The sequence below is a fragment of the Sus scrofa genome, chromosome 14 (genome assembly GCF_000003025.6).
Source record: "Sus scrofa isolate TJ Tabasco breed Duroc chromosome 14, Sscrofa11.1, whole genome shotgun sequence".
In the NCBI taxonomy this organism is placed as follows: Eukaryota; Metazoa; Chordata; class Mammalia; order Artiodactyla; family Suidae; genus Sus; species Sus scrofa.
Window position 1 is genome coordinate 45,607,930 of NC_010456.5, and position 21,987 is coordinate 45,629,916.

The 21,987-nt window shown below is 37.1% G+C and overlaps 1 protein-coding gene across 1 annotated transcript in view; it reads right to left on the reverse strand.

The window, feature by feature from the left end:
- The window catches only part of TTC28 (tetratricopeptide repeat domain 28), a 607,234-nt gene that overhangs the window by 290,137 nt on the left and 295,110 nt on the right, over positions 1-21,987 (reverse strand). The window contains 1 exon segment of the mRNA XM_021074051.1: positions 4,887-5,034. Coding sequence (XP_020929710.1) covers positions 4,887-5,034 — 148 coding nt within the window.

Below are 21,987 nucleotides of genomic sequence, written 5' to 3' on the forward strand. Positions count from 1 at the left end.
CAGGCAAAACAGGTATTTTCTTGCTGCAGAGCAGGTTACAGATCCAGCATTGTCATTGCAGCAGCTTGGGTCACTGCTATAGCATGGATTTATCCCTGGCCTGGGAACTTCCATATGCTGTGGGCATGGCAAAAAAAAAAAAAATTTTTAACTCACTTAAAAAAATAAAATAAAAATAAACAAATAATCACACTCAGCTAAAAGATATATTTATTTCATCACTTCTAAGATGCATGTTTACTCACATATTAACATCTCTGAATTTGAGATTTAATATCCTTAAATTCAATGGTGTCTCATAATGGTTGGTTATTTCTGTGTATAATGGAGTTAAAAGAGCTCATTCAGTTTATGTAAAATTAAAACTTAAGTGATAAGAAATAACTAGGTCATTACTTAATTATCAGCATTTTCTTTTTTCTTAGAAATATATAAAATAATGATATAACTTTCAATCCAGATTTCTCAGCATTGGTAGGATGTGCTCCAAAACCCAGAGGAGAAAAAGTGCTAACTACTCTGGTAGGTCATTGAATGCTTTCTGGAATTAATGACATCTGAACAGAAATTGGAGATATAAGAAAGCAATGTTATCCAGGAACTGAAGATAACTTTTAGCCGGGAGTATCTTGGTGAAATGCACAAGTAAAATTGGTCAATTTTGTTATGTCAATTTTACCACAATTGAAAAAAAAAAAAAAAGGAAATAAAAACTAACATGTTTAGTTCTTTGTCTAAGCCATTTCACATTTTTCTGGATTTGCGTGTGTATTTATTTATATCCTACTTCATTCCAAAAGTATTCAAAGGCCTTCTGTAGAAATAAGATGGAAAACATAAAAGTGAGAGTGAGTAGAAAGTAAAGTAAACTCAGAAACTAATCCTAGACACATTTCCTAAAAGTGGCAAGGACACTGAGCTCTAATGCTGCACAAAGGACAAAGCAAAAGAATAATCACTTAAAAAATTCACAGAACTTTTACATAAAAACACAGCAACACTCAGGAGAAATGCAGTTTTTCCAGGCACCAAGTGCTCATCAAAAGGACCATGTGTGCTGTATAGTGCTTATCCCACATTCACAACTTAATGTGAGAGCAAGCTTACCATTGCTGCTCCTTCTCTCCACAGTGAGAAGCAGGGCATGGTACTGCAGTGGGGAAGGTGTCCTAAAGGGGTCTGCCTTTACATGCCAAGGCTTGGTTCCCAAAACAACATTAAGAGGTACATGTTATCACATCCCATTTACAGGTAAGGACTGAAGAGTATAGAGAGGAAGCAACCTTGCTCAGGCAATAGGATAGCCAAATGGCAGTGCTGGAATTGAGAGTCCAATCTTTTGGGAGGAAAGTCAATTTTTTAAACATAACATTTCAGAGACAGACCATCTGTGAAAAGCAACTGCCACTTAAGAGAATCAGAGAAAAAGAGTTACCAAGGGTGGACAATCAAGTAAATAAAACGTGAGCCCCAACTTGTTCCCAGGCTAGCAGTCGAATCAGAGCTACAGCTGCCGGCCTACACCACAGCCACAGCCACACAGGATCTGAACCTTGTTCAAGACCTACACTACAGCTCAAGGCAATGCCAGATCTTTAACCCCCTGAGTGAGGCTGGGAATTGAACCTGCATCCTCCTGGATATTAATCAGATTTGTTCCCCTGAGCCACAACAGGAACTCCCCATTCAAGCATTTTCCACTAGCACTTCATAAAAGCAGCTTCCTAGAGCCTCGGGAGCTGATAGAAACAGCTACCATACAACAGGTGATAGCCCATAAAGGTAATAGTCTTTAGACTACTGAATTAACAAGAGGAGAGAAAATATACACAAGAGAACCCTCAGCAAGCGGCAGCCCTGGCGTCTTTAGAGGAACAAATAAAGGTAAACTCAATCCCACTTTGTAATTATATTATTAAATCTGCGGTTGGCAGTAGTACTATGCTGCACCACCCAAATTTGCATAAACATTTATAAGATACAATGAACTGAAATTGCTGAAAGACTATCTAAAAAGGAGAAATGGAAAATGGTAAAAGGATAATTTCAAGAGTCAAGGAGTCATGAAAAAGAGTCTCATTTTATATTAATACTTATTTGTATATTTTCATAAATGATTTAGGGGAAATACATTACATACAGTAATATAAATATAGCCACAGGAGAAAGAGATTAACTGGTATCTGGTTAGTGAGCATGAAAAACCACAAAAATAAGGTAAAACAGACTTAATTCAGTTAGCAATATAGGCAACAATATTAAAAAATCAGGTAAGTTTCAATACGGATAAATGTAACACATTTATTTGGGGAAAAGGGTATATTAACATAGATTAACCCTACCTTTAAAATAAAAAATCTTGAAACTTCTCAAAAAGGCCAAACCACAAGAATGCCGTGCACATCATGGGAGCTTTTTTTGCTTACAGAAGCACCCAGACTAGGGAGTTTCTTTGTTGCATTTAAGAATTACAAAACGAAAACAACTGGAAGTTCCATTGTGGTGCAGTGGGCTAAGGTAAGGATCCGGCATTATCTCTGCAGCAACTCAGGTAACTGCCCTGGCTTGGATTCAATTCCTGACCTGGGAACTTCCACATGCCGTGGGCACAGCTAAAACAAAACAAAACAAAACAAAAAACCAACTTACACAATAGATCAGACCTATATGTACAGTGACCCAGACTGCATAGCTATGCAACAATGGCAGAAACTGAAAATACTGTAGGAGGCTAAAATAAACAATGGGTAAAAAAAAGCGCAGCAAATGATGACAGATTTTGTGAATTACAACCATATGACAAAAAGAGAGGTCATTAAGATGTGAAATGAGGAGTTCCCGTCGTGGCGCAGTGGTTAACGAATCCGACTAGGAACCATGAGGTTGCGGGTTCGGTCCCTGCCCTTGCTCAGTGGGTTAACGATCCGGCATTGCCGTGAGCTGTGGTGTAGGTTGCAGACGCGGCTCGGATCCCGCGTTGCTGTGGCTCTGGCGTAGGCCAGTGGCTACAGCTCCGATTAGACCCCTAGCCTGGGAACCTCCATATGCCGCGGTAGCGGCCCAAGAAATAGCAACAACAACAACAACAACAACAACAAAAAAGACAAAAGACAAAAAAAAAAAAAAAAAAAAAGATGTGAAATGATGCACAGAACAACTCTGTGCAAAGCAAATCTCTCTCTATAAAATGTAGATTAAGAAAAGCCCACCTGGAATAGGTACAGCAGTAAAGGCAATGCCAAAAACAAGTTATATTGCTTTAAGGAAGAAGAAAATACTGAAGCATTCCAGGCACCTGTAAGATGCAGCTTGCTCTAGGGTCGCCTTTAGGTCACTCAAGTATAAGATGAGAAAGAACATGGCACAGAAAACCCTAAGGGTGACAGCAGCACGAGCTATTTCTTAGAGTGCAGAGATGATTTCCTTATATTTATCTAAACAAATCGCTCAAAGGCAAAATGGTAAGTGTGATTCTGCTGCTCTCAACACATTCACCCCAATATTCTAAGGCAGCAGCAAAAATACCTCAGAATAAAGAAGGGATATCTTCCTGAACTAAATAAAAAAATGTTTCATGTAAATTACTTACAGAATGGGATAGGGAAAGAATAAAAAATACTAGGGAAAATGGAAAGGAGAGATGGCTTGATTTTATTTGTTGTCCACTCCCCACTCCACTCCACCCCTGCCAAGTCCTAGAGCTCCAAAGTGCATCTGCTCTAAGTCAGAGTTTATTACCAGCGGGTCCCCAGTGGGAGAAGCCATTAGGCTCCCACAGCAAAGACTCAGCTTTGTGTGGGGTTATAAAATTGCATGAAGGAGGTTTCCTTACCAGTTTTTTTTCCTAAAACATGAAATCTTTGACTTTCAGGAAAAGTATTCTTTTATCGCTACGAATTGCTCAGAGACTATGTGAGTACCATTTAGTTCATCAAACTTTTACTTAGCACACATTTTGAGCCAAGTACCATAGTAGCCAGTGTATTAAAAATACCTAATGCTACAAATATTTTCGAAACTAAATAAATTGCCTAATGATACTGCCATCAAAATTTTCAGGTTCATTCAAAAAACATACCATTTCAGAGACAAAAGTTCTGCTTGACATAATCTAATTAATATGGAACATTAATAGCTGTTTACTATTTGCCATCCACCTGCCTTATTGTCTCTATTACTCTGCAAAGGTAACAACTGATCTACACTTTCAGTTCAATCTTCCCAAGAACTCCTTCCTCAAAAATCAATGTTCCTCAAAAGGTAGTCAATCTGATTTGGGCCTTAAAACCCCTCCAACCTCCACAGTACTATCTGTTGTTTCCCCAGAATACCAATAGGTATAAAATAGAGGTAGTAACAGGAGAAAACCATGTATCTGTCTCTCTCTCTCCTTTTAATTCAATGTAATCTTTTAATGCTCCTCTGAAAAACTTAGACACAGTCTACAGTTAGATCCATATTTTCTATTATGAAATATTAGAATTTCTAATATCTTATTTGATTATTTCTAGATGGTGCACTGGTCCAATTGAGCAGATAAGTTTACTACTAAAGGTGTTGTGGTTTAGAGGCACAGAATCAGAATTACAAAAAACATAAGGATTCCTCAGATAAACATAAGTTGATTCGTTTACCCAGTAATACAGTTTGTTAAAGTTCAAAAATATAATCTAGGTCTACAGACTTGTAGGCTAGTGGCCTTACCACCACCCTAGTGTCTCATTAACGTCAGCTCTTGACAGTGATTCTCGGTCTTCCTTTGTCTGAAATATCCAATCTTAGCTAATTTGGTAACCTATCAATTCTCAATGCCTGAGTCTAAAGTCTCAAAGGCTAGAAATGTTCTACTTTAAATTAGTATTGGACCAAATACCTTTCATATTTACCTCTCATGGGAGATTTCATGGCAGCTTCTACCATCCCCACCAGAAGCTGGAGACTCTTGGGGTCCTGTGCCAGCCCAGACGCAAAGGCTGCCAGGGCATCGGCATGACGTCCGAGGTACTGGAGGGCAACACCCTGTCGGAAGTATGCCTGGAAATAAAAGATAATGCATGTTTTACTTAATACACCATTTTCCAACAAGGCTGATTAGGATGATCATTAGAACAAAAGGTCAGCAGAACTAAGATTGAGGTGATCTTGGTTCAAAAACCTAGGAAAGGAGTTCCTGTTGTGGCACAGTGGTTAATGAATCTGACTAGGAACCATGAGGTTGCGGTTTCGGTTCCTGCACTTGCTCAGTGGGTTAACGATCCGGCGTTGCTGTGAGCTGTGGTGTAGGTTGCAGACACGGCTCGGATCCCGCGTTGCTGTGGCTCTGGTGTAGGCCGGTGGCTACAGCTCCGATTTGACCCCTAGCCTGGGAACCTCCATATGCCACGGGAGTGGCCCAAGAAATAGCAAAAAGACAAAAAAAAAAAAAAAAAAAAAACCTAGGAAAAAGATTGTAATCACATCTGATTTCTTTGAACATCATAAAATGTAAGTATACTTCTTTCAGGCAAATTATATTTAAAACTTTCATTCTTTTCATTTCGAAAATACATTAGTGCTTTGTTTGTTTGGTTTGTTTTTTTGCCTTTTTAGGGTCGTACCCGTGGCATATGGAGGTTCCCAGGCTAGGGGTTGAATTGGAGCTGTAGCTGCAGGCCTACACCACAGCCACAGCAACACCAGATCCAAGCCGTGCCTGCGTCCTATACCATAGCTCACAGCAGCGCCAGATCCTTAACTCACTGAGCAAGGCCAGGGATCAAACCTGCGTCCCCATGGATACTAGTCAGATTCATTTTCCTCTGAGCTATGACAGGAATTCCTAGGCATAAATCTTAAAATTTTTATCTAAAATATGTGTGCCTTGCTTAGAAACAAAATAAGATTGCTGGAGTTCCCGTCGTGGCGCAGTGGTTAACGAATCCGACTAGGAACCATGAGGTTGCGGGTTCGGTCCCTGCCCTTGCTCAGTGGGTTAACGATCCGGCGTTGCCGTGAGCTGTGGTGTAGGTTGCAGACACGGCTCGGATCCCGCGTTGCTGTGGCTCTGGCGTAGGCCGGTGGCTACAGCTCCGATTAGACCCCTAGCCTGGGAACCTCCATATGCCGCGGGAGCGGCCCAAGAAATGGCAACAACAACAACAACAACAATAATGCCGAGGGAGCGGCCCAAGAAATAGCAACAACAACAACAAAAGACAAAAAAAAAAAAAAAAAAAAAAAAATAAGATTGCTGTCCTTGGTATTATTTAGTTCGATTAGTTTAAAAACTAGTTCCATCAACGTGAATATAAGAAAACATCCCTCCTTCCAGGTACTTTACACAGAGTCAGAAAATTAATAAAGTATTTAAACTTCAGAATGATCTTAAGAAGATATAGTTTGTTTTCAAACAAATAAATGATTAAAGTGTTACTAATATATACCCAGCAAAAGACCTTGTACCTGATTAAATAACACATAAAAATGGCATCATTAATACATTCACTGCTTATATAACAATATCTGCTTCTAAAATACTTGGCCTCCTATTTAACTTAAATACTCTTACAATACTCTATGTTGATAGCACAGATATAACTCTTTTAGTCCAATATATTTTGCAATTGAAACAAACTGTATTCATGGGATCTAAAGGAAGTGTCAAACAACTTCTAAAACTACTACTCATTAAATAGTACCTAATTTTATAATTTTATATTACATGCACACACACACACAAAGAGAGAGCCCCCTCATGTTTACAAAACATACTTACTTATGTCATTTCATTTTTATAACTATGCTTTGAGTCAATTTAAGATAGGCAATACTATTCAGTATTTCTATTAAAAAACAATCTGTAAACAGAATGAATACTCAAATTATTATGGGCTATTCAGACTTCTATTAGCTTAAAGTACTAGCAGCTGTTAAAACTTAGACTCCAGTAAGACAACAACCTGTAAATGCACACTTATTGCTAATTCATAAGATTATTTCATTTCACTGGACTTAGACACTTTTTAATCTTTAATGTGTTTATACACATTTTTCACTATCCTCTTCATTTCACATTTTAGGTGATTTCTATAATCCAAGAGGCAATATGTACCACATTCCAACTAAAAATAACTATAGTTTGCATAATTCTAGAAATATTAAAGCTAAACTAAAAAATTGAAATGTATGTACATACATATGTGTGTATGCCAAATACCTGTAAACTGTACTTATCATTTATGGATAGAGATAAAACATGATTTCAGGTATATATTTTAAGAAACATAAAAATCTATTGTGGTAATCATCTCAAAATATACCAAAGTCAAATCATTCTGCTGTATACCTTAAACTAATGAAGTGCTGAATGTCAATTGTATTGCAATGAAACTGGGAAAAAAATGTTTAATTTGTCTCAATGGATTTTAATAATTTCTTGCATATTTAAAGAAAAACATTATCATTCATTATTTCACTGAAAAAAAATACTGATTTTCCTGTCTGCCAAATGAAATCCCTCAAAAATATGATGTATCTACTCCTTAGCAGGTAAGCAAAGTTTAGTGTTAAAGGCAAGTTATGGTGTCCAATACACACAGAAGTTAAAGAAGTATTTTGTTGTCTTAGGACAGTCAGAAATTAGATGAGACAAGGTATGACTAGATCATGGTGCCCACAATCTCAGGTTCCTTTCTTCAGATTTTGATGAGAGATATAGGTGAGAAGGCTCAAAGTTCTCCCTTGATCCTCCCTTATTTCCTTGCAGAATCCCCAAACCAACTTTGTAAGATTTTCTTTGTTTAAAAGCTTAGAGTTGTACCCCTGTCAAGATAGCATAATGAGTCGAGCTCTGACAACCCTCTGCACCTAATTCACAGCAGTACTCTCCTAACTTATTCTCAAGCAAAATTATTTGCATGTATGAGTAGCTGTTGAATTAAAATTAGGTATCCTTCTGTGAGAGATATGCCATTATGGAGGTAAAGTTGATGATCAGTAAACATGTGCAACAGTAAACTATTCACCCTGGAGGTAATGAAGGACCTTTAAGTCTTTTCTTTCAACATTCTATTCCTGGTTCACAATTCTAAAACATCACTGAACCCAACAAAAATCTAAACTTCCTACCCTCCTGCAGTTCAAATGAGTAATGAGGTTAAAAAAAACTCCCATGCTCATAGGTACATATGTATATTTATAACATAAAATATAGGGCAAATGTATATAATATGAAATGATATATAAAATTAAGAGTGTTAACGTATATGTCTAATACATAATCACTTTAAAGTATTCACAAATATTCTGCCTTTGATTTGATCTTTATTTTCAAGTGTCATACTTTAATGTTCCTTCCTGTCTTCCACTGTTTGAATTCGACTTTTTTTTACATCTTCTGAAGAATAAATATCTCTAACTATAACATGGTAGTTTAACTGCTAGCAATCATACCACCTGCTACCACATCATCACCATCTTTGTCAACAATGTTTGTAAATTACGTAACTATTTTACTGACTTTTCCCTTATTATTTTATTTTAAAATGAGTAGAGGACTTCCCGTCGTGGCGCAGTGGAAACGAATATGTCTAGGATCCATGAGAATGCAGATTCGATCCCTGGCCTTGCTCAGAGGGTTAAGGATTCCAGCGTTGCCATGAGCTGTGGGGTAGGTCACAGACGTGACTTGGATCCTGCATTGCTTGGCTGTGGTGTAGGCTAGCAGGTATAGCTCCAATTCGACCCCTAGCCTGGGAACCTCCATATGCTGCAGTGTGGCCCTAAAAAGCAAAAAATAAAAATATAATAAGTAGAAACTGAGGAAACAGAAATGCTGATTCTACTTTTTTAAAAGCAGCAGCATTAATCTATAATTTAACACAAATGGGTAAAAAGCAAAAATGATTACAAAGTGACAAAATCAGGAAAGCTTTAATATCACTGGGTGTGCATAGAACAATTAATTATGCTCAGTTTTGATGGAAAGTGATAAAATTAGAGAATATAAATAAAAAATGATTCTTAAAATGAAAGGTACAATTTGAGATTTTATTTTTCAGTTCTCTAGTAATTAAACTTCACACTTACTGAACATGTCCATCTCTTGTTTAATATTTTTATACTGCTATTTCACATATTTGACTTTCATATACTTTTTCAGAAATCCATTACATGGTAAAATAAAAGACTGCTTCTATTACTTAAAACCTACCCATCATACAAGCACAATGTAGGTATATACATATTATCTACTATAAAATTTATTATATATTACAAGTTACACATCATGTCACATTTTGATGAAAGCATAGGACCCATGTCCTCAATAAATTTCCATCATCTTGCATCAAATAGGCATCTGTATGGATACATAAGTACAAATTATTTTTGTAATATATTTTATGTATCTTTATTAGAACAAGGGAGAAACTAACAGAACTTTCTACAATAATGGAACTGTTCTCCATACTGTCTAATTACAGTAACTTCTTGCCAGTCATTTGTGGCTATTGAGCACTTAAAATATGCCTAGTGTGACTAAGAAACTAAATTTTAAATTTCATTTCATTTTAATTACTTTAAATAGCCACACTGGCTAGTAGCTACTATATTGGACAATGCAGTTCTAGAGTTTAGTCTTCCTTTAACAACAAATCTCCAAACACAAAGTGAAAGAGTATATACTAGGCAAGTAAGAGAACTACTACGAAAGCTTTGAACTGAAGCTATCTGACTTACTCCCAGGGTAGCTGTTGTAGAAGAGAAAGGACTCATAAGGTTGACATTAGAATCCTACTCCAGTTGCTTTTTAGCTGTGTGCCTTTAATCAAGGCACTTAACATCACCAAATTTCATGTTTCATTTCCACTTACAGAGAGGATGATAATGATGACCTCAAAGGGTTATAACAATGATTACTAATTGGTATTGAATATGAAATGTGAAACAAAGAGTGGATACTTTTTAGAAAATTGAATAGAAGTAATTTTCTCACTATTAACTCTCAATTTGGCATTTGCTATTTAATCTGGTGGCTCATCTGCTTTGCCAGCTTGCAGAATAGAAATCACTTTTCATAAAGTAGGTGAGAGACTGACAAAAACTAGGCAAAAAACAAAAATTAATGATCATAATGATCCCCTTGAGTCATTAAGGAAATAGTTAACTACAGTTTGGCATCTTCCATTTCAAAAGCTTGTAAAGTAGGTAACACATTTAAGGGAAATTCCTAAATCAAAACTACTTTTAAAAATCTTTATACTTTTGGTATTTGATTGGGTAGGCTTCAGTTCTCCAATAAACTTGTTATTTGGGAGAAACACCATATACAGGTTAAATAAGTCCTTTGGCTTAGGTAGAAAAGAAGAAATAGGTGGCAGAAAATAGATGACCAAAAATCTATCTGTAGAAACATAAAAAAGTCCTTCCTCTTAGAGGCTTTATCCTGATACACTGAGTATTAGAATGACTACAAGATGTTCTGAGGCCTAAACCTGACACCTATTTTACATTTAACAAGAGCCCAGTCTTACCATATCAGTCCTGCACTATAAATTATAAAGTTTATTTTTTTACTTTTTTTCCCCATTTTTGGCTGCCCTGTGGCATAAGGAGTTCCCGGGCCAGGGTTCAGATCCAAGTCACAGTTACAACCTAAGTCACAGCTTTCAGCAACACTGGATCTTTAACTCACTGTGCCAGGCCAAGGGTCAAACCTATGTCCCAGCACTTCAAGACACTGCTGATCCTTTTCCACCTCAGCAGGAACTCCTTTTATTACATTTTTTTCTTTTCTCTTTTTTGGCCATACCTGCGGCATGTAGAAGTTCCTGGGCTAGGAATCGAACCCATGCCACAACAGCAACCCAAGCAACTGTAGTGACAATACCAGGTCCTTAACCCACTGCATGGTAAGAGAACTCCTAAATTAAAAGTTTTAGTGCAAATATGTAGATGTTTTATTTTCCAAAACCTTTTCTAGCTATAATTTGTTGAACCGCTACTCTATGCCCCACACTGGGCCAGTTGTTTTCCATAGTTTTTCACTAATATTCACAATATTCTGCAAGAAGATCTTATTATGACTACTTCACAAAAAATGTGGTTATGAAACTTGCCCCAGATCACAAAGCTACAAAAATGAGACAAATCTACTACCAAAAACTCTTTCCACTATTCCACACTACCTCTTTGATAAAAGAATTAATTTTGTGAAATTAACCTCTAAATCAAGCCTTTTGTTTGGGAATTCTTATACTTGCAAAATTCAACCTATGGAGGCAGAAATAAAGGAAAATCAGAAATGACACATAAAATTTATGAACATGAATATTTAATCTCTATTCCATTAGCAACCGTTGATTGTAGAACAATTTTTAATGAATTGGATGGAGGGAAAATTCATTTCATTAACCTTTCATATAAATGTATTATTATTGAACCAAACAGGCCACTGTACTTGCAACTCAGTTCGATGTTAATTAGATTACAGGCATGAGGCTTTAAATCAAAGAGAAACAAAAGGAGCCATCAGCAATCTTCTCGACCAATGCTTGTTTGGTTGCTGGCTAAAATGGATTTTTACCTGCAATACAATTTGCCATGCTTCTTTTATTTTCTGACATTTTAAAGTGGATTTTCCTTTGCTTCTATTTGCTGACTTTTATACTAAAAATTAAAATTAAAAAAAACCTTGAGAATCAGCAAAGAACACATTCTTCAAATAGCAATGTGTTTTACCTGCTCAACTGGGAGTAATCATTCCTATCTCTCCTGAAAACTTTTTACTAGTGTGTCTTATTGTACACTGAAAGCACATGCAAAAGATGAGGATATTTTACAGAAAAAGATTTTATTTCATAGTGAATCACCCAGAGTGCACTGAATGATCACAGTTATCAAATGAAACCAAGGTTCTTTTCTATCCCCAAATCTCTGATGCGCTGATGTAATAAACACATTGATACTTGGAAAAAAAAAAAAAAAAAAAAAAAAAAAAGATGAGGTTATTTTAGAAAACATTTAGTTTGCAACTCAGAGTCAAAGGCCCAAACTGCCTAATCATAATTTTCTAACCAAATCTGCTACTAGGAATTGTTCTTCTCTCCAATGTGGCTTTTAGTACATTCAATATCAATTTCTTTTTTTTTTTTTTTTTTTTTTTGTCTTTTGTTGTTGTTGTTGCTATTTCTTGGGCCGCTCCCACGGCATATGGAGGTTCCCAGGCTAGGGGTTGAATCGGAGCCGTAGCCACCGGCCTACACCAGAGCCACAGCAACGCGGGATCCGAGCCGCGTCTGCAACCTACACCACAGCTCACGGCAACGCCGGATCGTTAACCCACTGAGCAAGGGCAGGGATCGAACCCGCAACCTCATGGTTCCTAGTCGGATTCGTTAACCACTGCGCCACGACGGGAACTCCCAATATCAATTTCTAAAAGAAATCTGCTCTCAATCATAATTGTCTCATATCCTTTTCGGCTATCTCTTCCCCTAAAATTAATTTTAAACTAATTACATCAAAAAGTGTTAAACAAGTTTATGGGGAAAATCGTATTTTGAAAATAAACTAGAAATTTGATAAGCAGTTAAAAATGAAATGACAACCAGGAGTTAAATAACTAAGTAGGTGTCATTTTCTAGACTAGAGGAATTCCCAATGTAAAAGTTATATCAGATTATAAAATGTATGTACCATCAACTGGAGTTTCTCTTTTAAACTTTAAAAATAAACAGTGAAAGAAGTTTGGGAGTTCCAATCGTGGCACAACGGAAACAAATCCAACTAGGAATAATGGGATTGTGGGTTCGATCCCTGGCCTTGCTCAGTGGGTTAAGGATCTGGCATTGCCATGAGCTGTGGTGTAGATCACAGACTTGGCTTGGATCTGGTGTTGCTGTGGCTCTGGTGTAGGCCGGCAGCTACAGCTCCAATTGAACCCCTAGCCTGGGAACCTCCATATGCCACAGGTATAGCCCTAAAAAGAAAAAAAAAAAAAAGAAGAAGTTTGAAGTCCCTTAGAGTAGTGATTCTGAACTGCCCATATCTTGTGCCTTCATTCTATGGCTGTGGCACAAGAGGAGTGTAAAGTCATGCCAGGAAGAAAACCAAAGAATCTCCTGCACATTCTCCAGGAAATCATCTGGCATCAGCCTGAGTTCTGTGCCCCCAACCTATCAATCCTTCCCTAACCCTAGAACACAGACCATGTGTGCCCTCATACACACATACTGGTCCTGGGGAAAGTGGTAAAACCAGAAGCAAAATGAAAAAAAAAAAAAAAAAAAAAAAAAAGGTAGGCAGAGAGAATTAGGAAAAACACTAAAGTAAACAATGTGGGAATTAAAGGTTTCACTAACTATAGAAAAAAACACTTAGTATCTCATTTACTATAATGTAGCTATACCGAAACCATGCCCTATTAATAGGAATCCACTCTCTTCGGAAAGCAGTCTATCAGAAATTATTGCCATAAGTACATATTGGGATACAGGAGTTCTACAAAAGGTTTCCTTGAGCAGATGAAATTCCACCTTTAATGGCTCACCCCCTGATCTTTCTGATCTGATAGCTAATAGTTGATAACTCTTGCTTTTCCCATCAAATTATAATTCAAATGGAAGTCCATAGCATTATACCATGTAAAAGATCAAAACCATATAATAACAAATTTTTTTATTTCCTAAAATGTCAAATGTTCTACCACTGAGCTATACCCCTCCCCTAATGTCAAATATACATAAAGATTCTGGGAAATAATTTTTTTTAATTAATAAACTTTTTATTGCTAGCTTGCAGAAATAGTTTCCAGAAATAATATGTATTAGAGACAGGAACATGAACAAGGTGAATGGAGCAAGCAGTAAGAGAAGGGTTGAAACGTAAGTATATATGTCACCAAAAAAAACCCCATAAATATTTCACACATGTTTTTCTAAACAATAAACTTCACAATTTACCCCTTTCCCTTTCCTATAGTAGGTAATCTTTCTACATTGGCACCTGTGCACTAAGATGCCACATATCAAAATGAAACATAAGAAAAAGGAAACTGCCCTTCAAAACATAATAATATACTTTACATCCTTTCAAGAGAAGGAATTCCATTTTTAGGCAAGATGGAGTGAGCATCTAATCTTTCCCACTGAATACAACCACACCCTGGAAAAACTTCATGGAACAGCTCTCTGAGGACTCTGAACAATAAATGGTAGCATATGAACTGAGGAAGGAGACCAGAATTCACAGTGGTACTAAATGAGCAATGGATTTCCTATTTCGTCTTGTTTATTCTTCCCATCTGGTACCATCTATCTTGGATTCAGAGGCTGCTCAAAATGAGGAAGTACTCATTGGTACAAACAGAAAGCATTCCAAGAAAAGTTTTCTTCTTTTGGACAAAGAAGCAAAAAAGAGAACTCCTGAGGGTCAGAAAGAATGGAGAAAATCAAGTTTAAAAAATCCTCTTTCCAGAAAGACAAATACCATATGATATCACTTATTTCTGGAATATAATATATGGCACAAATGAACCTTTCCACAAGGAAAACATGGACTTGGAGAATAGACTTGTGGTTGCCAAGGGGGGGGGTAGTGGATTGGGTGCTCGGGGTTAATAGATGCAAACTATTGCCTTTGGAATGGATTAGCAATGAGATCCTGCTGTGTAGCACTGCGAACTATGTCTAGTCACTTATGATGGAGCATGATAATGTGAGAAAATAGAATGTGTACATGTTATGTGTAACTGGGTCACCATGCCGTACAGTAGAAAAGAAATTGTATTGGGGAAATAACAACTAAAAAAAAAAAGACAGCAACATGGATGGAACTAGAGACTCTCATACTAAGTGAAGTAAGTCAGAAAGAGAAAGACAAATACCATATGATATCACTTATATCTGGAATCTGATATATGGCACAAATGAACCTTTCCACAGAAAAGAAAATCATGGACATGGAGAAAAGATTTGTGGTTGTCAAGGGGAAGGGAGAGGGAGTGGGATGGACTGGGAATTTGGGGTTAACAGATGCAGACTATTGCCTTTGGAATGGATAAGCAATGAGATCCTGCTGTATAGCACTGGTAACTATATCTAGTCATTCATGACAGAGCATGATAACATGAGAAAAAAGAACATATACATGTATGTGTGACTGGGTCACATTGCTGTACAGTAGAAAATTGACAGAACACTATGAACCAGCTATAATGGAAAAAATAAAAATCATTATTAAAAAATCCCCTTTCCATTCTTTCCCAGTACATCCCCTTAGGTAAACCAACAGTGCCAGGAATAGCAACAGCAGTGGCTGCTGGGCAGGCATATAAAATTCTGAGGAGGAGGACCATGATCACAGGAGTTATGGTCCTAAGAGTTCAAGAGAAGTCCCAATGCTTTTTTCCCCTCTGTGCCCTCTCACGTCTTGATGCCTCATAAAGTCATAATTACAGGATATGCATGGCATAGCAGGGAAACTAAAACCCTTGTTAAGGCTAGAGGATGGGAAGAGAAGGTGGCAGCCAGAGAGCCCGAAAGTGTTAAAGAAATCAGATATAGGCAGGATCTTATGAGAGATCCAATAAAGAGGTGTATGGATCTGACCTTAAATAGCATACCAAGGCTCTGAGAACTAAACTATAGAACAGACCTAGTTCTCAAACTGGCCATTGAGTGGTACATACAAAAGGTAATTCTCAGGACTTCCCTGATGGCCTAGCAGTTAAGGATCTGGCATTGTCACTGTTTTGGCTTGAGTCACTGCTATGATGCAGGTTCAATCCCTGGCCCCAAAACATCAGTGAAAAGAAGGGAGGAATGAAGGAAGAAAGAGAGGGAGGGAGTAAGTTCCCAGTAAAAGCATAAAAACTCTGAAAACTTAACTGACTTTGGAACCAAAGTCTACAAAATATGGGCTGAGACTTATAGCCGGAACCTAAATTGTTTATTTAAACAAACTATAATCTTAAAATGTAAACAAGATGCAATTAATAATATCAAAACTTCAGGATATAAATTTGGCCTATGAAGAACCAAAAAAAAAAAAAAAACCCCTCTACTCACAAGGAAATAAGGCAATTAACAGATGCCCACTCTGAAATGAAACAGGGGTTAAAATTATCAGACAACTATTATACTGGAGTTCCCGTCGTGGCGCAGTGGTTAACGAATCCGACTAGGAACCATGAGGTTGCAGGTTCAGTCCCTGGCCTTGCTCAGTGGGTTAACGATCCGGCGTTGCCATGAGCTGTGGTGTAGGTTGCAGACGCAGCTCGGATCCCGCGTTGCTGTGGCTCTGGTGTAGGCCAGTGGCTACAGCTCCGATTCGACCCCTAGCCTGGGAACCTCCAAATGCTGCGGGAGAGGCCCAAGAAATAGCAAAAAGACAAAAAAAAAAAAAGCTATTATATGCATGCTGCAAGAAGGGCAAATAGTCTTGTAAAAATGGGAAGACAGACATTCCCAGCAAAGAAATAAAAGATATAAAGAAAAGCCAAATTTAAACATTAAAAATACAAAAACTAAAGTGAAATATTTAGGAATGGGCTCAATAGCAGAACTTAGATAACAGAGAAAATAATCAGTGAATTTAGGAGTTCCTTGGTAACCAACCTAGCAGTTAAGGATTCAGCATTGTTACTGCTGTGGTTCAGGTCTGATCTCTGACCTGGAAACTTCTGCACACCACGGGTGTAACCAAAAAAAATTAGTGAATTTAAAGATAGACATAAAGAAATTACCCAATCTGAACAACAGAAAGAATAATCATTGATTATTCAGAGCCTCAGGGATATATTGGGCAATAACAAAGGTTTTAATTCATACCATTGGCATCCCAGTAGGAGATAATAAGGAATAAGAAGCAGGAAAAAAAAAAAAAAAAAAAAAAAAAGCCTGAAGAAATGAGAAAATTCCCCACATTCTGTGAAAGACATAAACCTACAGACTCAAGTTCAGCAAATCCTAAAAGGATTAACCCAAAGAAATCCATGCCCAGAAGCATCATAATCAAAATATTGAAATCTAAAAACAAAGACAAACATCTTAAAAGCAGTCAAAGAAAAATGTCATATTATTTGCAGGTAAATAACATTTCAAATGACTGCAGATTTCTCATCACAAACCATGGAGGCTAGAAAGCAATGGAAAATCTTTTTTTTTTTTTTTTTTGTCTTTTGTCTTTTCTGGGCCACACCTGCGGTATATGGAGGTTCCCAGGTCTCAGGCTAGGGTCTAATCAGAGCTGTAGCAGCTGGCCTATGCCAGAAGCACAGCAATGCAGGATCTGAGTTGCATCTGCAACCTACGCCACAGCTCATGGCAACGCCAGATCCTTAACCCACTGAGCAAGGCCAGGGATCGAACCCGGGTCCTCATGGATTCTAGTCAGGTTTGTTAACCACTGAGCCATGACTGGAACTCCAGAAAAACATTTTTAAGGGGCTGAAAGAAAGGAACTTTAAACCTGGAATTCTGTAATTCTTCAGGAAAACATCCTTCAGGAATGCTAAAATACAAAGAACTATGAAAACTTAAGAGTTAAAAATAAAGAGCCAAATTAAAATTGGGCAAAAGATTTGAACGGACACTTCACATGAGAAGATATTTATATGGCAAATAAGTACATGAAAAGATATTGAATGTCATTAGCCATTAGCCAACATTAGTCAAACAAAAACAAAATAAACCACTAAACACCTATTTGAACAGCAAACAAAGAGAAAACGATGACAATACTAAGTGCTGGTAAGGATACAGAGCAATTAGAACTCTCACATGCTGCTGGTGGAAGGCAAATTTATAGAAAACCATTTTTTAGCTTCTTACAAAGTAAAATACAGATTTACTATATGACCCAGCAATTCTACTTCTAGGTATTTATCCTAGAGAAATAACAGATGTTCACACAAAACCTGTACATGAATGCTTACTGCATCTCTATTCATAATTTCCCCAAACTGGGAACAATCCAAATGTCTTTGAACAGGTTAAGAAGATTATAGTTTCTTTGTTTTAATAAACAATCTACCTGGTTAGATTCACAATATAAGTCTCAGCCCATACTTTGTGGATTTTATTTTTCAACTGATTTTTATTACTAGCATTTAGACCATCTAACAACTATTCCAAACAGGGTCAAAGTACAACCTACATAAAGTCAAGGGATAAATCTATTAAGATCATTTAAGGTGGTTTTTAAAACTAAAATGCTACTTTGGGCATCTCAATAAGAAGCATGCATAAACACATACAGACAATACACACTGCAAACCCTACCATGAAACAAAAAGAATATGTAAAAATAAAATGTGCTTTGCATAAAACAAGCAACAAGACTATTGTGGAAGAGTTATTTAATAAATATTGTATTTTTATAAATGTGTATTAATTAAAGTAAAGCCAAAAATATGAAGTTATAAGATTAAATATAAATAATGGATAACAATACGTACAACTGATTTCATTATTCACAGATTCTGTATTTGTGAATTCAACAACTTAATAACATTTATTTGTAGCCCTAAAATCAATACTTATGGTGCTTTCACGTTCATTCAAGGACATGTGCAGAGAAAATTTTAGTCACCCAATCCACATGTTCCCAGCTCAGGTAAAACAAGCTGACACTTTGTCTTCTTATTTCAACTCTTACAAGTATACAAGTATCCTCACTGGAGACTTCACTGTTTTAAATGGCCCCCAAGTACAGTGCTAGTGTGTTCCCAAGTATAAGTCTGTTATGCTCCTTACAGAGAAAATACGTATTAGAGAAGCCTTGTTCAGGAATGATTTATAGTGTTGTTGGCCATGAGTTCAATGTTAATGAATCAACAATATATATTAACTCAGGTTTATTTAAAAAGAAGCACACATATATGTTGATTATACTTTGGTTATATGTTGATCAGTTAACAAAAATGTTATGACCAGAGACTTGCAGGAACCTAACCCTGCATTTACCCTAGGAGCAATGGTTAAATATTTGCTAATTCAGTATTTGCTCAACAGTATAAACTATAACCACCTTGACCAACCAGATGTGATTGTTACATTTTAATTAGAGGAAGAGGAAGCCATTTTCCCCTTGGCTGTGACATCTGGTGAAGTGGCAAATGTGCAAGTGCTCTCCTGTTCTTTACCTCTCCTGGAGCACTAAGGCAGGAAGCAGAGACAGAATGGATAACTACGTCTATAAGTAGAAGTACAATTACTAGCAATAACCATAATAGCTACTATTTACTAAGTGCCTCCTGACTTACCAATACTCTTCCAGGTGCTTTACATTCATTCATTCTTTCTTTTTTGGGGGGTGGGGGAGGAACATCCACAGCATATGTAAGTTCCCATGCTAGGGGCCAAATCTGAGCTGCAGCTGCCAGCCTTTACCACACCCACAGCAGCGCCAGATCTGAGCCGCATCTGCTACCTACACCACAGCTCATGGCAACATTGGATCCTTAACCTACTGAGCGAGACCAGGGATTTAACCCACATCCTCATGGATACTAGTTCGTTACCACTGAGCCATGACAGGAACTTCCCATTTACTCATTCTTTAAACAAATATTTGCATGATTAGCCCTATGCTAGGCACTGTGCCAATGAAACCCAAGTGAGAGAAGACACACACTGTCCCTTCCCTTCTAAAGCTCGTATCTAGTGCACAAATACATAGAGAAAAATTAAAGTTGTAACTGCAATAAAGAAAACAAAACATGTACAGTAATAAAGAATAACTGGTGGGAGAGACATACCTTATTCAAAAACATGCTCAGAAAAGGTACCATTTAAACCAAGAGTTAAGGATGTTTAGAAGCCAATCAAGGAAAGAACACTACAGAAAGGTGTGCAAAGGCCTGAATCTAGAAAGAATGTGGTTTGCTCAGGGAATTCAAAGAATTCCAGTGGGAAAGAACGGCATGAAAGAATCAATTTGTTCCCATAACAAAGTAGTCATTATCATCCCTATTGTTTAAATGAGGAACTTGAAGAGTTCAGAGAAGTAAAGAAACTTGCTCAAGTTGCACAGCTAGAGGGCAAAAATTCAATCAGGACAGATTGACGGCCAAAATTCACACTCTTTCACTTACATTGTTGCTGCCTCTCATTTTCTTCCTGCTATCCCATGACTCACTCCCAAAGATTCTCCTGTCTCACAAAGGTAGACATATTTATATAACTTAAAGAAAAATAACTAAATTATAGAAACATAATAAAGAGGACTTGATGTCAACAAACTCAGTTAATATATGCTGCTTCTCTGTCTGTGTACATCCTGGGACCTTATGCACTTCGAAATAGTCACATCCTACTGCTGACACATGTTCAGTAATTACATTATTATCCTCATTACATCTTGGTAACCCCTTGATGCCAGGACTTTCTCTCAGTCATGAGCTAATCTAACTTTCCCTATGAGACATGAAAAGCAAATGGCTTTTATTTTTACAGATGGAGAAACTAAGGTAAAGAGAGGTTAAAGTTCACAATGTCTTCCTCTCTACACATCACAGTTACCCTAAACAGGCAGCTCTGTTTTGAAGATGGTATTTACAGAGACTTTAATCCTGAAAGGGTCTATACCAGGTACTCAGGTTTCCCATTTTCTTTCTTTGTTTTTGTTTTCTTAGGTAGTTATTTATGTGACTGTCCTCCTAACTAAATGGACCAATCTGGGCATAAACCATTTTCTCATTTTCTCTGCTTATAGAAGGGAATGGTTTATTTCAGCACTGCAGATAAGATCTTGAGGTCTCAGGAGGATGACAAATTGAAACAGTCTCTTTCTTGCCTAACATTTCTTACCCAAGAGTCAAGTGATGATGTTAAGGAACAAATCTCTCCTCTCCTGACAATTTGCACTTATTTTCTTAATAGCCCTGCTAAGATTCAATGAATTTCAGTTTGTTTAGAGCCTACTTAGTGCTTGCCAACAAGCAAAGAGCACTTTCATTCATCACTGTAATAGTCCTATTGGTGATGCAGTCCCTATGAAATTATGGCAGCAATTCCAAAAAAGAAACAGCAGAAATAGGGCAAATGAATTATCTTTCAAAAGAGCCATCAGAATAACATAGCAGCTCCTATATAACTAGAAACTTAATAAATTATTTTGATTGAGAAATACTCAGAAATTTTATTAGGCTATAATATCAGTGTGCTAAAAATTACCTATTCACTGGAATTATCTATATTTTACAAAATCATTTGAAAACAAACACAACCACTGGATACAGCTGCATAACTCTATTAATAAATCTAGGTCTTGATAATTGTGCATAAAAAGTAACATTCACAGACAATTGGTGCCTCAACTGGCTAAATAATTCCAAATTAATGCTCTTCTTTAATCTGTTAGTCTCTTGCTCATAATTCTTGTTTGATATTTGACAGGTGCTTTTGGTGCAGCAATGGGGTGACTGCACACTTCTTCCAAAGATCACAAATTACTAATATTGTTTCCACTCTCATTTAAACTCTTTCTATAAAACTTTTAAATTGAAACATTATCTCTGGTATTAGTTGTTGACGAGATTTAAACTGTAGGACCAAAATGATCTCATATTTTTATTATACTCATCTTTGACATTTTTCTGTATCTTTCACCTTTCATCAAGAGTATGTTCTCTATCTACCATGTATTAACGTATTCGGTGCTCAGTTGAATATGGATCTTCCCCAACTTACAAAGGAATTATTTTCTAAAAGTTCATTTTCAAGTCAGTTATTCACAATGTTTTAAGCATTTTTCCATTAAAAAAATTATACCGTAGGAGTTCCCATCATGGCTCAGTGGTAACGAACCCAACTAGTATCCATGAGGATGCGGGTTTGATCCCTGGCCTTGCTCAGTGGGTTAAGAATCCGGCATTGCTGTGAGCTGTGGTGTAGGTCACAGATGCGGTTTGGATCCTGCATTACTGTAGCTGTGGTATAGGCTGGCAGCTGCAGCTCTGATTCGACCCTTAGCCTGGGAACTTGCATATGCCATTAGTGTGGCCCT